Below are 17,237 nucleotides of genomic sequence, written 5' to 3' on the forward strand. Positions count from 1 at the left end.
AAATGAGACTTGCCCCAACTCAACATTTGGGGTGCAAAGGGAGAAGAAAGAGGGTGCTGCAGAACATACTGGAAGTATGAGACACAGCCTACCAAAACCAAAACAAAACAGAGTATATAATACACTAGGGATTCAGGGTAGTAAGGGACTTGGGAAGAATAACCGAAAAAGATCTGGAACCAGAGTGGCCCACAAGCTGATTAGATATTAGCAATGCAATGCCATAGCTAAAAAAGGGAATGTGATACTACTCTCAACTATGGGAAACATTTTAAAAACTGACCACTTGTTCTTCAGAAGACCTTGAGGAAATGGACTTTGTGACACACTGAAGAAGGGGAAAATTGAATTAGTCGCAAGGAAGAAATTCTTCTGGCCAGCAACAATCACTAAAAAGCAAAATATATAGCTCACCGAGCCTGTGGAACTCCTGTCCCCCAGGCATGTCCTGTTTCTCTTGTTTTGTCGGGGAAAGGAAGGTAGGAAAGGGTGTCCCTTCATCAGGGAAGTGGTTGCAGGCTTAAATGGTTAAGGCTCTGTGAGTGATGAAGAACATATTTGTGGGCACAATTCCATCTCTACCATGGAGCACACGATGTTTAAGCAGTGGGACTGCACAAGAGAGGGCATTCAGAAGGAAGGCAGAAAGAGATGGACGTGCATTTCTTTTTTTTTTTTTTAAAGATTTTATTTATTTATTTGACAGAGAGACAGACAGCAAGAGAGGGAACACAAGCAGCGGGAGTGGGAGAGGGAGAAGCAGGCTTCCCGCCGAGCAGGGAGCCTGATGCGGGGCTCGATCCCAGGACCCTGGGATCACGACCTGAGCCGAAGGCTGACGCTTAATGACCGAGCCACCCAGGCGCCCCCAGACGTGCATCTCTTGACTTAGAAACAACTTTTGTGGGTGGAATCCTGTGCTGACAGAAATCCACAGCCTTTTCTAGTTCTGATTTCTCAGAAGCAGGGTCCTTCGGGCCCCACCCTTTCCCTCTGGCCTGATCCTGGCCCAGGGCCAGGCTGAGTGCTCCACACACACACAGCCCTAGGTGATGGCTGGGTTCCACTGGAAATGCTCATCACATCCATCCGGCATCTGCTTCGGGATGCAGCCACGTGGTGGGTCGGGTGGGGAGGGGGCCTCCGTTGAACCAGGAGGCCAGCTGCTTTCCCAGTCTCTTCTCTCAAGCTGTTCTTGTTCTTTCCTTTCCTTCTCCCACATGGCAGAAGAAGCCAAGAATAGCCTTTTCAGAAGCATCACTGATTGGCATGAGGCAGAATGTGTCAGCCACATGGAGCCAGCCTGGACTGCATCAGTTCTGTTATATCTTGCCCTCCACAGGAGGTGCTCTGAACAATCAGATGTTAAACCTTGATTTCCTGACATTGCTTTGCCTCAGTTTCTTCAGCTGCAAAATATAAAGTCCCCATTGGGCTATTTTGCAAATTAAAAGGTGTAAAGACATATAGTCTTGATGGCAGTGCCTGGCACAGAGTAAATGCTTGCATCATCATTATCAGTTTTGAAGACGAAGTTCAAAATTTAGAATTATCCCATGAGGAAGTCTGTTCTCAGATAAAGCAAATGAAATGCAAAGAGTCGAAGTGACTTGCCCGGGGTCACACAACTCTATCATACCCATACCTGTGAGTTAAACCATTCTGGGACATCCAAGGACAGTCCTAGCAACACGATAAGCTCCCAGTGATGTAGCTATTATTATTATTATCCCATTTTACTGAACAGGATACGGAGGCACAATGAAGTGTGCGACTTCTGCCTAAGGGTGCGTGTGTTAGCGAGAAGCAGAAGTGAAGTTGGAACGAATCTAAAGCCTGTGCCTTTGGCCACTCCGTCGGGCCTGGCAACGAGGGTGTGCTGAAGGAATGGTGTGGCCCCAGCAGAGGGGGAAGAGTGCTTGTAGCCTCTGTCTTGCTGAGCGTTTTCCTCGTCATGACAGGAACACGTGCAGGAGCATGGGAGATGCCTGGATGACACCCAGACCCAACCCACGGCTTGGCTCCTAGCCTGCCTAGACCTACTAAACCCCAGATGGCCTGCAGACCTGTGAGCGTGAGAATACATGCCTACTGTTACAGCCACTGAGTTTGGGGGTCCTCTGTCGTGCAGCATAACTGGGCAAGAGCTGGATAATCTCTGACCTGTATTTAATGTTTTCTGGGACGCAACTTGCAAGATAAGCATCTTAAATGGTGCTTCTTAAACTGTGCTGTGCCTAGGATTAGCTTGGGGCCCTTATTAAAATGGAGGTCCTAACTCAGTTGTTCTGGGTGGGACCTGAGATTCTTATCTCCTTAGGAGATCCCAGGAGGTACTGCTCCTCTATTCAACGCTCTCTGGGTGCAAAGGTGGAGCAGTCATCCTGAGCCTCTCCTCTGTGTCTCGGAGCCACAACTCTGCCTGGTGAACATCAGGGTGGTGGATGCGTGAGGGAGGGACAGTCCCTGCCTTCCAGTGAGAAGTCTGGGTGGGTTTCTAATCCTGAGCACTCTCCCCTAACGTCCAGCATAGCCAGGAGGTCAGCTCATGTTAACATTTCCTTCAGCCCACTTCATGGGCTAGGGATTAGAATCACCTAATGAGATCGCCCCTTTTTTACTTTTTGCCCTTTCTACTTCCTGGAATTTGAAGGTTCCCAGCAATAAAACTTGCTTCCAATTCATTTGGGGCTCATAACCAATACCAGATTTCCAAGTCACAATGTTATTGAGTCCCCAGGCAAGAGAAAGAAAATCTATTTCTGGTTTACTTAATTTCTAGTCAGGGAGAGCATGGGGACAAGAAGATGAAGGGCACAATGGACAGCAGCTTATGTCGGAAGTTGAGTCTTCTGCTGGGACATCTTTGCAACCTTTTTTTTTTTTTTTTTGTCTAGTATCTAACTTTTCCTTCCATCACCATCACCTGGTGAATTGAGCTCCATGAAATTCTGTCCTTTGGGCATCCTGCAAAAATAGGAGAATTCTCTCCAAGGAGACAATATCTTCTCTCCTTCCTTCAACTTTTCATCATGTAGTTGACTTTTGAAAAACAGGAGTCTGAACTGCATGGGTCCACTTACATGGATTTTTATTGATTTTATTAATAAATACAGTATGATACTGTAAATGTATTTTCTCTTCCTTATGACTTTCTTAACATTTTCTCTTCTCTAGCTTACTTGATTGTAAGGATACAGTATATAGTATGTATAACTTACAAAACATGTGTTAATCAACTGTATGTTAGCAGTAAGGCTTCTGGTCAGTAGGAGGCTATTGGTAGTTAAGTTTTTGGGGAGTCAAAAGTGATACATGGATTTTCAACTGTGTGGAGAGGGGGGCGTTGGTGCCCCTAACCCCTGCATTGTTTAAGACTCAACTGTATATTGTAGATCACAACCTATAAATGTTTTAACTGTAGGAAGATCTCATCCTGAAGCTCAACTTCCAAATATTCTGAAGTTTTCCAGTGGTGCCCCTGGATTGTTATAGATCCTAAATATGTTATGTGTGTGCCTTAAAAAGATTGCCACAATTTCCTAATTAAGCTAAACATACACCTACCATGTGACCCAGCCATTCTGCTCCTAAGTATTCACACAAAAGAAATGAAAGCATATGTTCATGCAAGGACATACCTGAATATTCATAGCATCTTTATTTTATAGGCCCAAATTGGAAACAGCCTAAATGTGCTTCAGTGAATGAATGGATAAGCATATTGTATGCATACTGTGGAATACTAATTGGCAATAAAAAGGATCAAATGCTTTCTGCATAAAACAACATGGATGATTCTCAAAATCATTATGGTAAGCAAAGAAACTTGCTGTATTGTACATTCTGTATGATTCTACTTATATAAAAATCTAGGAAATGTGGAAACGAATCTATGGTGACAGAAGGCAGCTCAGTGGCCTGGAGACTGCTAGAGAATGAGGGAGGACTCACAAAGGAGCGCTAAGAAACTTTTGGAGATGATAGATTCACTCATCATCTTGATAGTGGTGATGATTTGACAGTTGTCAAAACTCATCAGATTGTTCACTTTAAATATGCATAGTTCACTGTACATCTACTATACTTCAATAAAGCTGTATTTTAAAAAAATAATAATACAGTTGCCATCCCCTCCCTCCCCCCCCATTCTCTCCCCATCCCTATCTCTGAGAGGTTGTTGGGATCCAAGGTATGTTTTTCATTTGTTTCATTGGCACTGGCATGAATATTCTATCTAGACACTGGTGGGAGTAAGTTAACACCTGGGTGGCCTATGACATCATTTCCAGCTTCCCTGGATCCTTCATATAGATTCTGGCCACATCTTGTTATTTTTGAAAATAGAGATGTGGTGTCTGGTGGGAAGTGGCCTATTGCCTTCACAGTCTACCTTCCTTTTTCCGGGTCACTTATCTGAACATCTGGAGGTTGGGGTGCCCCAAACTGTGAGTCTGGCAGCCAGGAACCCCAAACTTGAAAACAGAAACTCTCCTATTTTCTTGGCCCTGCAGCACTGTCCCTGCCAGGGGGTCAGGGGGTCTCACTCTCTTACAGAGGTATATCAGTCACAGACAGTGCTCTACACAAGGTGACTCCATTTACTCAAATGTGCATGGGTCAGGCCAACAGGAAGAAGGAGTAGTTAACCTACTGTTTTTACTTCTACTCAGTTTACAGAAACAACTTTTCAGGGACACAGGCTGGTCGGTCCTTGGGGAGTTGATGAGCAGCTATATTTATCAAGGCACCTGGCCTCTGCCTTTTTTAGGCATTAGATGACGATCCTGCACATCTTTGAGGACTTTCTATTGCCATTCATCACCCTACTGAAAATAGCAAACAAGCAGGGAATCGGGCTCTCAGGAGAAAAAAGGCCAGTTATCTCTTTAAACCCCAGCAGTTTGAGGGTTCGCCCAGTCTTGATCTTTCCCATTCCTACAATTTTAGAATTCCCTTCTTCCCAGCTGCTCTGGGAGGGCATGGCATAGCCTGATTCTGTTGCTGCCCACAGCACATACCTTTCTGAGACTAACAGGCTTCAACTTTGTTAATGACAGCAAGAAGCAGCAGGTGCCTCATGGAAACTCTGCCCTGTACACTTCTTATACCATCATTACCTAGAGAACTGGTCACCATCCCCATGGCCCAATACTCAAGTAGTGCTTCATTTAGTTTGGGTTCTCCCATGAGAAAACTTTGAAACAAAGAGCAAGTAGTATATTTTGGAGATGACCCCAGGAAGCTTTGGTAGGGGAAGAGGAATGAAGGCAGAGAAGGGAAGAATCCATAGGGTTACATTATCAAGCCCGTGACCACAGTGGGCAGTGAGTGGAACACTGGGCACGAGTGTGTTGATTTTATTAGCATTGTACTCCATCTAAACTCTGGACTCATCAGCCACAGAAAGAAAATAATTAAGTTTTATCTTTTATGTTCATGGCTTCTTATGAAGTTGGAAGTGGAATACAGAAAAGATTTAAATAAAATGCAAAATGAGATCTGTTTCTTAATAGCACACTCCTTTGCTATTTCTTAAAGTCACTGTCTATCATCCTGGGCATTAAATTAATAACCCTATCCCATCCCCTAAGGAATCTTCTGTCTTTTAGGAAATGAGTACAGACAGAGGGACAGATAGCTGTCCCTGAAGAAAGAGGCTTCATCACCATCTCTTTTTTTTATAAATCAAAAAATCCTGAGCTAAGGGTTGTAGAAGAAAGATGTTCTCAGAAGATGAGAGAGAAATAAGAGGACCACAGAAACCATTAAATGCTATAAAATAAGACCAATGCAGACAAGTTAAAAAAAAAAGATGGAGATAATTGAATCTGGAGAAGAGAGAGAAACTATTAAAATAATAGTCTTCAAGTCCTGCATGAGATGCTTTTTTTGAAAATTGAATGAATAGTGGTAAAAAATAGCAAATATGAAATTAAGATGTAGCATAAAAGATTTAACGGACACATCAGAGGGAAAATATTGTGACACTGAAGGTTGTTTAAAGAAATAGTTGTACGACATACAGAAGATTGTGGGATTCTTTCCTTTGGAGGCTTTAAAACCAAAATAGATTCTTCTTTATTGAATGGATAGTTCTCATGACTTCTAAGAGTGTCCCCCAGACTCAAAGATCAATGCCTATTAGCACATGGCTTGGAAAGAATGAACGAAGGGGCTACACAAACAATAAAACTTTCTTCTGGTTTGTATAAAGGAAAATTAAATTAAGAAATAAAATTATAGTGTTTCAGTTCAAGGTGGTAGACCAAGCATTTTCATTTACTTCTTTCCCTCTCCAAATTCTACTGAAAAGGCAGATGAAATAAAAAAAAAAATCCATAACAGAGGTGTAAAGCTGAAAGGGTTCACCTATAGAAGAAGGAATGATTTCTAGTTGACATGGAAGAAATGGTAACCAACTGAAAGTGAAACACTACAGAGCCAAGAAAGTGAAGAAAAATCTCTTTAAAAAGTGAGTTTCTTTAGAGAAATTCCTATAATACTAGGAACAATAGAGGCTATGTCAGTTGCTCTACTAGGCACTTACTCATAAGACATGAAAACATATGTTCATAGAAAGGTTTGCACAAGAATGTTAACATGGACTTTTTAAAAAATAATATCTAAAGCACTGGAAACAACCCAAATGTTTGCCAATGGGGGGAATGGATAAACAAATTGTGATATAGCTATGCAATGGATTACCATGTGGCAATAAATTAGAGAAATCTACTAATATACACACCAACAAAAATGAATCCCCAAATCATTATGTTGAGCAAAAGAAGCCAGACACATACACAAAAATGCACACAGTATGGTTCCATCTATATGAAGATCTAGAACAGGCAAACTAATTGATGATGATAGGAATCAGACACTGGTTGCCTCTAGGAGGAGTGAATTGCCTATAATGATTCACTAGAAGACTTTCTGGGATGATGTAAACATTCTACATCCTAATCTTGATGGTGGCTACATGGGCATATACAATTGTCAAAAATGGAACTGAACTTTTAAGACTCATTTATTTTATTGTATGTAAATTATATTCATTATTTTTTTTAAAAAAAACTAAAAACTGCTGAAAGAAAAAATAGAAGAGGAAGAGGAGGGCAGTAGTGGAGAAGGGGAAGGGAAGAAGAGAAGAGAAGGAAGAGAAGGAAGAGGAGAGGAGAGGGAAGGCTCTAGAGGTTGGGAGAGAAAGGTGAGGACAGGAAACTGATTAAAGAGTGCATAAGCAAGAAATTACTCGAGAAGTGTTCTTAAGATGAAAACAAACATGGAGCTTCAGATTAAAAGGGTCCACAGAGTGCTAACCAGAACTACCCAACTAAAGCCTTAAATCTAAACATAACATGATGACATTTCCGAACATTATGAATAAAGTGAAAAATCCTAAAAGCTTCTAGTTTAAAAAAAAAAGTCATCTACAATGTGACAGCATCAGGTTTTTGAGTGAAACACGAGATGGTGTAATAAAATTGGATTTTATCTTCAAAATTCTGAGGGGAAACAATATGGAACACAGCCAACTGCCAAATTAGCATTTAAGTATGATAACCAAATAGGGATATGTTAAAAAATTTAGGATCTCAGCGAGTTTAGCCTTTGATAAAACCTTTCTAAAATAAATTTTTGAGAATGTTTTCCAACAAAATAAAAGATGAAAATACAAGATTCAAGTAGCAGCAACAGCAGATAAAGAAATAGTTAAATCTTATAGTTACACTTAGATAATTATTGGGAACATAAGTGAAACTGCTAAGAAATTGCTAAGATAGTTATAATGAAAAAGAAAGAATGAAAGAAAGGAAGAAAAGAGAAACAGAAAGAAAGAGGAATAATTTGGTACTAAATATTCATATAATGTGATTAAAAGTTGAGAGATACATAGAAAAGGCATGTCAGACTCTTATTTGGGGGGGATTTAGGTTATAAATGTGGATTGATTTTCAGCACTGATAGAAAAGTGTAAGTTCAAATCTGTTAAAATGTTAAGAGTAACAGCAATAGAACACTTTCAAAACTTGAGGAAAAATGAACAAAGTAAATAACATTTAAATACTTATTGAATGTCCATGTGCTAATAAAGTACTTTTTTTAAAAAAAGATTTTGTTTATTTGACAGAGAGAGACATAGCGAGAGAGGGAACATAAGCAAGGGGAGTGGGAGAGGGAGAAGCAGGCTTTTCGTGGAGCAGGGAGCCAGAAGCGGGGCTCGATCCCAGGACCCTGAGATCATGACCTGAGTCGAAGGCAGACGCTTAACGGCTGAGCCTCCCATGCGCCCCTCATGTGCTAATAAAGTATTTAACATTCATTCAGTGTTTCAATTTTTACAACAGCACTAGGAAATAGTTATTATATATCTAATTTCCTGAGGAGGAAATTAAGACATAGGTTAACTCTCTTGCCATGGTCACACAGATAATAAATTGGAAGGTAAGAGGCAAAGTGGGAAAAATTGTGGAAGTTTGAGAATACTACATAAAATGGGAAAATTATCTTCAAATCTATCAGTAATCACAATAAATATAAATGAGTTAAATTCATTGACATATTGCATGGAAAAAGAAAATTTAGCTATTGGTTATTAATAAGAGAGATATTTAAGAGACACTCAACAAATCCCAGAAGAAAGAAAAATAAAGCAAGAGTTGCAACATTAATATCAAACAAAAAGTATTTAAGACAAGGAATTTCATCTTGATAAAATATAACCACCAAAAAGGATACTTTATGTCCTAACACCATGGATTCTAAACAAGTAAAGCAAAAATTAGTGGGGCTATGAGAAACAGACAAATCCACAACAGTAGGATAAAAATGAAATTAACTTCCTTGAGGCATCAGCAGATAAGTAGATAATAAATAAATCAAGAGTTGGAGGGTTTTCATAATATAATTAACAATCTTGATCTGATAGGTCTTACAAAGAGATGTAAGATTGTACAGCATAAAAATGTACAGTCATGAATATTTGCAAAATATGCTTGTACTATGTACAAACTTTATACTGAGAAAGTCTAATTTATCAGTATGTAAAAACATATGATATTCTGGGAAAATATAATTTATCAAAATTGACTAAAGAAAAGTTATATTATCTGAATAGACTATTGACCGTGGAATAACACAGAATATTAATTAGAGATCTCAAGCAAAGAGGTACCAAGGCCAAAAGGGTTTTATGAATGAATTCTAACCATCTCATAATCTTATTTAAAGTGCTAAAGTGAAAAAAACGAAGATTTTCAACTCATCCCATGGAACTCTAATGATCCCACTATTGAAATGGATACTTCTAGCTTTCATGCATACACCAAGAAAACTGTAAGCATATATTTCTATAGCTTTCCTAGATTCCAGAACTAACAAATTGGAAACTATAACAACAAGAAATAAAACCCTATTCACAATAGAAATCAAACCCAGGTATGATAGGACAAGTGGCTATACATTTGGACAAAAACCAAAGCTGTATCTTTATCTTAAAGCTTCAGCCCAAAACAAACAAACAAACAAACAAACAAACAAACCTTAAACCCACAAATAACACCAAAGTAGATTGTAGTTCTAAACAACAACAGCATCAACAACAATAAAAACTATAAAACTGTTAGAACAAAATCTGTTTAAAGATTTTGACAATCTTTATTTGAGGAACTCTTTCTTAAGTAAGGCAAGAAAACCACAAGTCATAAGGGAAATGATTCAGAGTAGCTTACATTAAAAACAGAAAGTTTTTGCATGGCCAAAGGCAGCAGAAACAATATTAAAAGATAAGTGCAAGATTGGCCTAAACATTTACAAAGCCTGTGAGACAAAAGTCAATATGGTAGAGATTTTGCAAAGATGGCCACAATAATGCCTCCCACCCCTGTACACATGCTCCTTTGCAATGTTACTTTGTTGGTCCTCCAGTCAAGAAGAGTCTATTTTCTGTCCCCTAGACTCTGAACTGACCCAGTGATTTGTTTGGCCAACAGAATGTAGTTGAAGTTGTACAAGTTCATCAAGAGGTCTTGCAATTTTTGCTTTTACTCTCTTGCAGCTCTAAGTCTACCATGTAAAGCCATGCAGGCTAGCTTACTTGAAGATGAAAGACCGGAGAGAACCTACGTGACAGCCAGCATCAACCATCGGACATATGAGTGATGTCATCTTGGACTATCAAGCTCATGACAAGCCAACACAAGGCTATAGCCACAGGTGTAATTCTAGGTGAGATCAGAAGAAGAACTATCCAGCTGAGCCCAGAGCAAGTTGCTGACACACAAACTGATGAGCTAATAAAATAATGGTTGTTTTAAGCCACTAAGTAATGGGGTGGTTTGTTAGGTAGTAATAGCTAAGTGGGACAGTCATCCATAATTTATAAAGAATTCCAGGGATAAGAGCAAACAGCCTGCCTGGAAAATGGGCAGGCAAGTCACAAAACAAGAAACACAATGTCTGTTGACCTGAATCGGAGCTGGGAGTCCTGCTGAAGCACTGGAAAAGGAACTTGGGCTCCACAACCTGCCTGCCTGGTCTGAATCCTGGCCCTGCCCACCACAGCTGTGTGGCCTTGGGCAAGTGACTCAAATCTCTCCAGGCCTCAATTTCCTCATCTGTGAAATGGGTATAGAAAGACTATCAATCCCACAAATCATTGCAAGGAAACTTACTTGTATTAAGTACAAATAAATGTCCCTTTTACTTCTACTGCTATAAAGAGCTCAGGTGACCTCTTGCATCAGAAGCAGCGAGTACAAGAGGCTAAGCCGTTTTATTGAAGGCAAGTAGAGGGATAAAGGAAGAAAGTTCTTAAAGATGGTAGTTAGGAGACAGAGAACAAAGACATTTGGTCACATTTTAGAGTTTGGTTTGCTGTAATGGCATTGCAAAAATAATCAATTTGATGGCTTGTAATACTTGCTTATATCTCACTGTCTTAATAAGCTCTAGCTTTATTATTTAAAATCAGTAGAAATTCTTGGTTTTAAATCTGACTGACGTTTGTAGAAAGGCAGCCATTTGAATTTCAAGTAAAAGAGATATAATATTTATTATTATTGCTGTGGATTCTATATTTTAGGATGCTCTATCTGCCAGACTGCTTTCATTATATATGATTTTTTTCTTACTATTATCAATTAAAGGCCTGAAAGAACTAATCTGAGTATCTGATCAACATGAGACACTCATTTCAATTAGGAGATAAGATTTCATTCAAAAGTGAAAAAAATTTAATGTTTCTGTGCATTTTTATGCAGCTGTTGCAGACAACTGGACAATTTCTTATAAGATATTTTAAAATACTGAAAGCAGTATGAAAAATAACATTGTTTTCATGAGCCACATGAAATATAGCACACTCAAAGCACTTTACTGCCACCTTATAACATCATACCTACAGTACGGGGACAGTCACAGAGCCAAAAAAATGTATCCTCTAGTATGTTGAAACTACCCCCAAAGTCATGTTAGATCATGTTTATATATATGTGCATGTATGTATATATAATGTTATCAATGTATGTGTATATATATATTCATATTTAACACAATAAGACTGTCAAGATGTGTTTGGAAATTTAAATTGTTAAAAGGCTTTCTCTGTCTTATAGCCAGCATGAAGACTTTGCTAAGAACTTGGAATACAAATATTCTTCAAAGATTTTTCGCTATAAAGTAACAAAAACAAATTAAGCAGCTTCTAGCTGTGCACCCTTGGACAAGTTACCTAACATCAATGTTTTCATTTGAATCTGGGATAGCGAGAGTGCCCGATTCATAAGACTTTTGTTGATATACGTAAAGTGCTAAGAACAGTGCCTGACACATAAAAGACACTTGAGAAATCTTAGCTATTATTGTTGTTATTCTTACTACTATTTTATTGGGTGTCCTTGATACGTCAAAATCACCAGATCTTAAATAAGGAAGTATCTCTTTTTAAAAGATCCCAAATACACTACAGGTTGGGTAAATAAACCGACCATTGTGCATTTCTAACTGCAACCTCATATTTTAGAATATGTAATATTTTAAAGTATGTAATAACCAAAAATAATAATAATATTATTATGTAATAATAATATGTAATATGGTTATTACATATTCTAAAATATGTAATAACCAAAAACACAAGGTAGTGTAAGGATTGGTTAACTTCCTGGTTACAAAGAATGAGTTTAGCAACTTAAAATATCACAGAGCCAAAATAAAATAAAATAAAATATCACAGAGCCAACAAACTTAAGTGGAACTTAAGATGGGTTAAAAATGTCCAGTAAACAGAGAAAATATAGTGTCCCCAGTTTTGTTTTTAAATACACCTGCTACTAGTGAATTCAGTTTCTGGGGCTGAAAACAACATACTAATAAATGCTTTTGCAGATCTTCTCACTTGGTGGAACATATTCTCTTTCTCCATTTGAATCGTAATATCTTTGGAGAGCCAAAGAAATAACTTAGTCAGGAAGAATATAAAACTTTTACAATAACAAATTACAAAAGAGAATAAAATTATGAACCAAACTGTTAAATGCATCATTCTGCCTGGATAAGTGCATTGAGTGGACAGAATAACCAAACACTATCACAGGATAGGCTGAAGCTGGTGGATTAGCAGCTCCTTGGGACCCAAGATATTCCTAGGAACATTACTCCTTCTAAATCCCATTTCTTTTGCCCTCTTGGGGAAGTTCTTCAGCCAAAGGCCCTTTTGAAAATTTAATCCACTTCCCCTTTGCAGTTGCCACTTCCACCAGCTGCTTCTCCCATTACCTTACTGTTCAGGCAGAAAAGGCCAACCCCAGGTTATTCTAATGATAGCAAGCACCTCATAAAGAAATCTGCCAAATTTACTTTTCCATTGAACATCATTTTTACAGCTTTTCATGAGCCCATGAGGAAAGAAAGAAAGCATCATGCATAAAATATGACTTCCAGAAATCTTGAAGGTATTAAGAATGATGCCTACAGTGTTAGACTGGTGGGATACACCGTAGTCTATAGAATGGGAGTCTCTTCAGCTTCCCCAAGGGAATCCTATCAGTCTGTCATTGTACCTGTTGGCCCACAGGAGTTGACATTTTCAGAAATGTCCCAAATTTAAAAGAACTGCTAACTCTGCGGTGTATACTTTGCCACTCCTGGTTGGGCATTTGTAGTCTATGACACCCGGACAGAGAGAACACTTGGTAAAATTAATCAAGAGTTTGGAATGTATGAATTTGGGCAAGTTTCCTAATCTCTCTGTGCCTCAGTTTTTGCATCTGTAAAGGGGGCATATTAACAGTATAGAACCTCATTAAATCAATGAAATTCTGTAAAGCACTTAACGCAGTAGCACATAGTAAGCACTATGGAAATAGTTAAGTGAATTCTTCTCTAACAGTAGAACTTTTCACAAAAATTACATAAAATGTAAAAAAAGGAATTAGCTGGGGCAGTGATTGTAAAGCCCTTTGGGAACAATGAATAATACTTATCTGGACATTGCAGAGTAAAGAGTTTTAGAGAGGCTGGTTTGAGGAAGAGATTTTAGGAGCCAGAAAATTCCCACTGCTTCCCGGGAAAATCCTTTCTGGATTTTCTTCTTTTCTTCTACCCATGCTCCAAGTTGACAGTTGTTAACACCCTTAGACTCAAGGAAAAGCGTCTTCCAAGACAGTCGCAGGAAATCCCTACCTGAGCAATCCTTCATTCGGAAGCTGTAATTGACCTTGTGTCTGAAGCCCGTTATCCCCTCCCCAAAGGCGGACCCCCCCCCCGACCCCCCCTCCGGCCCGCCTTGGAGCTGAACGGATCATCAGAATCCTATTCCTTAAAGCGACCCTCAACAGGAGCAGAACGCTGGAAGTCTTTATGTTTAAAAGCCCCAGGTGACCCGGGCCCCAAGCACGACAGGTGGCTTGATTCCACGCCCTCCGCAAGGCTGGGGAGGGACAAGGGAGGCATGTGGACCGCGTGCGCAGGAATATCACCCTACAGTTAAGAGTCTCCTACCCTACCGTTCCCCTCTCCCCCCCAGATTAACATTATTTAGCCTCTGAAGGGCAACCAAAGACTGGCAGCACCCCAAAGCAAACACACATACATAACTCCACACTTCCTCCGCGCATCCTAAGCCTCGCACCCCCGGGTACCTGACCTGTGACAGACCTGAAGGAGAGCGTCTGCCAGACCTCAGTGCAGGGTTCAGCCTTCAGGCACGTACCCCGCTCCGCCTATGCCTAAGACAGGTTGCCCCCGTCAGGCTGCTGCCCAAACAGTTGCTCTTTGGTGGGGCGGGGGACCCGCCTCCTCGCATCCAGCGGGTGCTAGCTCAGCACCCCACCACCCGCGGCCCCGCAGCCATGAGCGCCCCTCTCTGGCGGCGCACTCACCTGCAGCTGGGTCCGGCTGGCGTTGCCCGCGGCCGCGTCGGGCCCGTCGGCGGCTCCCGAACCGCGCAGCACCGTGATGTGCAGCGTGAGCAGCAGCAGCCCCAGCAGCAGCAGCAGCTCCGCCGCCAGACGCACCATCCTCTTGAGACGCGCGGCTTTAGGACCCGGCGCGGCGGGCGGCGGCGGCGGCGGCGGCGGCGGCGGCGCCGGGGGAGGAGGAGTTGGAGCCCGGGAGCCCGGCAGCGCGGCTCCCGCCTCGGCCCCCGCCGGGGCCCCGCTCCCCGGGCCCACGGGGCTGGCGCTGGGCTCAGCGGGGCGCGCCGGGCCAGGGGAGCAGGAGCCGCCGCCGCCGCCGCCGCCGCCGCCGCCGCCGCACCACGGCGGAGCCACGGCGGGGCCGGGGGCGTCCAAGCCGGCTGCGGAGCAAACCCCGGCGCTCCCCGGCGGCGGCGGCGGCGGCGGCGGGGACGGGGGGCAGCCCGGGACTCGGGCCGGGCCAGGGGCCACCCTGCGGGCAGGGGGCAGCGGGGACGGCGGCGGGACGGGCGCAGCCGAGCCCCCGAGCGCACATGGGCGCCCCAGATGTGGCCGCGGCGCCGCAGCTGGAGCGGGAGCCGCAGCCAGAGGAGCGCGGGGAGGAGGAGGAGGAGGAGAAGGAGGAGGAGGAGGAGAGTGAGGAGGAGGGCTTCAGTGGCGGCCCGGAGTTACCTCCACGCTTGGCTCCCCCGCCCTTGCCGCCCGGAGCCACTCACCCGACGAGCCACCTCCCCTCCTCCCCGCGCTCCTTCGGGCCTCGCCGCCCCGCCGCCGAGTCCTAGGGTGAGCCGGCTCCAGATGGGGGCCCCGGGTACACAGGGGCTGTCACTGTTTGGAGGTGACCCGGGCGCCCCTCCGAGATCGGCGTCGGCCTCCGGGCTGCGCCAAGTGCACTGCTGCCGAGGTCGCTGTACAGGGCGAGGGCAGACCTTGTGCGTACTGAGGCTCGGGGCTGTGGGTGGGTGGGGTGCCTGGGCGAGTTTAGAAACCTTTATTGACAAAGTGGAGTTGGGAGTTGTGGTGGTGGAGAACCGAGAAGGGCGCAGGACAAGCCAGGTGTCTGCGACTGTGCGCCCCTTGCCGAAGAAGCTGCCGTGCGCGTGTACCAGGGGAATGATAAAGTGTCCTTGCAGAAGGGTCTTGACACTTGCTCCTGGACGGTGGGCCGCAACTCCCTGAGCAGCGCTGCTCACGCGCCCGCGGCGCCGGGTAGAGCCTGGAAAGTGAGGCGAGTCGGATTCGCTAGGTGTGGGTCCGGTCGAACGCGCAGGTGGCGCGGCGGGAAGCTTCTGGGGGCAGGGACCCCGCGGCTCAGGCGCGCAGGACGTTGGTGAGGCACTGGCGGTTCAATCGGCGCAGACAGTCGCGGGTCGAGGGACTCATCCCGGAGGCGCTGCGCCCGGAGGTGACCTAGGGGCTGCCGTCGCACAGCCGCCGCTCCTGGACCACCGCCTCATGACCGCGCTGCAGCCTCGGGCTCCCGCGCGCCGCTCATGCCTTGCTGGGGGCCTTGGGCGAGTGGAAGGGCTCCCGGGTCGAGCGGAGGGCGCGGAGTCCTGGCCTCGGATGCGAGAGCGAACTGGGTCCTGTAGCAGGCTCGGATAACCGCAGTGGCCGCGCGCGTTTCCCTCCCTTTCGATCTTGCTCTGGCTCCCGCCTTCCCGAGTGGCTCAGAGTGGCGAGCGCGCTGTACGGCTGGGGCCTTTTATACTGCGCTGCCTCCGCCTCCTACCGGGTTTCTTCCTTACCCCCTTCCCTGTGCCCGCCCAGCCGGTCCCTCCCAGCCTGCGGAGCCCCCAGCCTAGGCGTTCGCACAAGTCCATTTCGCAAATTTCCAAGCCCACCTCGCCTCTGGGACTCCGGTGCCCTGGGGCTGATCCTCCCGATTCTCCTTTGGTGACCAAAATTAAATAAACTTTTTCCGCCTGCACGCCCCCAGCCCCGTTTCTGCCCTTCTGTCCGTCCTACAAACTGAAGATTCTAAAGTGAACCACCTTCCGACTTCACATCTTTGCGCAAGGCACGTCAGCCGAGTCTTACCCAAATTAAGACAAGAAATCCTTCGTCAGTCCGAAAGTTCCTCAGGTCACCGTGGCATTTTGCAAAATTTAAATAGCCATGGTTAAGATAGGGTGTAATGGTTGCGTTCTAATTTGTGTCCGGAGAAGTAAGGGCTAAGCTTGTTGCCGCTCTAGAGATGCTGTGAGCATTTTCGAAATTCTAACCAGCCCCAGCATTTTATTAATGAATTGGCAGCTGTTTATAAAGCACTAGGTATCTTTTCCTTTTCAGTAATTTAGGAAGGGATTGCAGGGGGAGAAAGGGGAGATGTTTGGAGGGAATGCTTGCTTTGAATTTTCAGGCGGTCGGTCCTGTCAGGCATCTTCTTGCAATCTCCAGGCTCTAAAATGCCAAATAATTGCCAACAGGAGCGCTAGGGGAGAATTTGAAACAATAGACCGTCAGCAGCTCAGATGGGAGATCAAAGAGGGGGTCCCAGCAGTTTTCAGACCCCACAAGGATCCTCCTGTGTGTTTTCTAATTAGAGTCACTTCCAAAGGGGAGGGGGGCAGGAGAATCAGCACAATGATGAAATATATAAATTAAGAGGGCAAACTAGAATCCCGAAGGCAGAGAGAGTTTAAGCCTGGCTCTAAGCCCCAGTTGTGCCAGATTATGATGTGGGCGCACAGGGACAAATGACTTTCCTATTGCCTGAGGCAGGCTGGTCTAAATTAGAATCCAGGCGCTGCTGTGTCCTGTATTTCCATCACACACAGTCCCCACATGTGAGCCTCAATTGCCTCTCCTCTCATC

General features: G+C 43.9%; 1 protein-coding gene across 2 annotated transcripts in view; it reads right to left on the bottom strand.

Annotated features, from left to right (window-relative positions):
* Positions 1-14,522, bottom strand: part of ISM1 (isthmin 1) — a 72,253-nt gene extending 57,731 nt beyond the window's left edge. Inside the window, exon 1 of one of the 2 annotated variants that reach the window (XM_088026247.1) lies at positions 14,406-14,522. In XM_088026247.1, the coding sequence (XP_087882373.1) occupies positions 14,406-14,522 (117 nt within the window). Of the gene's footprint in view, positions 1-14,384 lie in introns of both variants that reach the window. The other variant, XM_028113021.2, reaches the window with a different exon arrangement.
* Between the last annotated feature and the right edge of the window lie 2,715 nt (positions 14,523-17,237).

The sequence above is a fragment of the Eumetopias jubatus genome, unplaced genomic scaffold, assembly GCF_037043125.1.
Source record: "Eumetopias jubatus isolate StellerSeaLion01/CBP00866 unplaced genomic scaffold, mEumJub1_p1.0 scaffold_9, whole genome shotgun sequence".
NCBI classification, from domain to species: domain Eukaryota; kingdom Metazoa; phylum Chordata; class Mammalia; order Carnivora; family Otariidae; genus Eumetopias; species Eumetopias jubatus.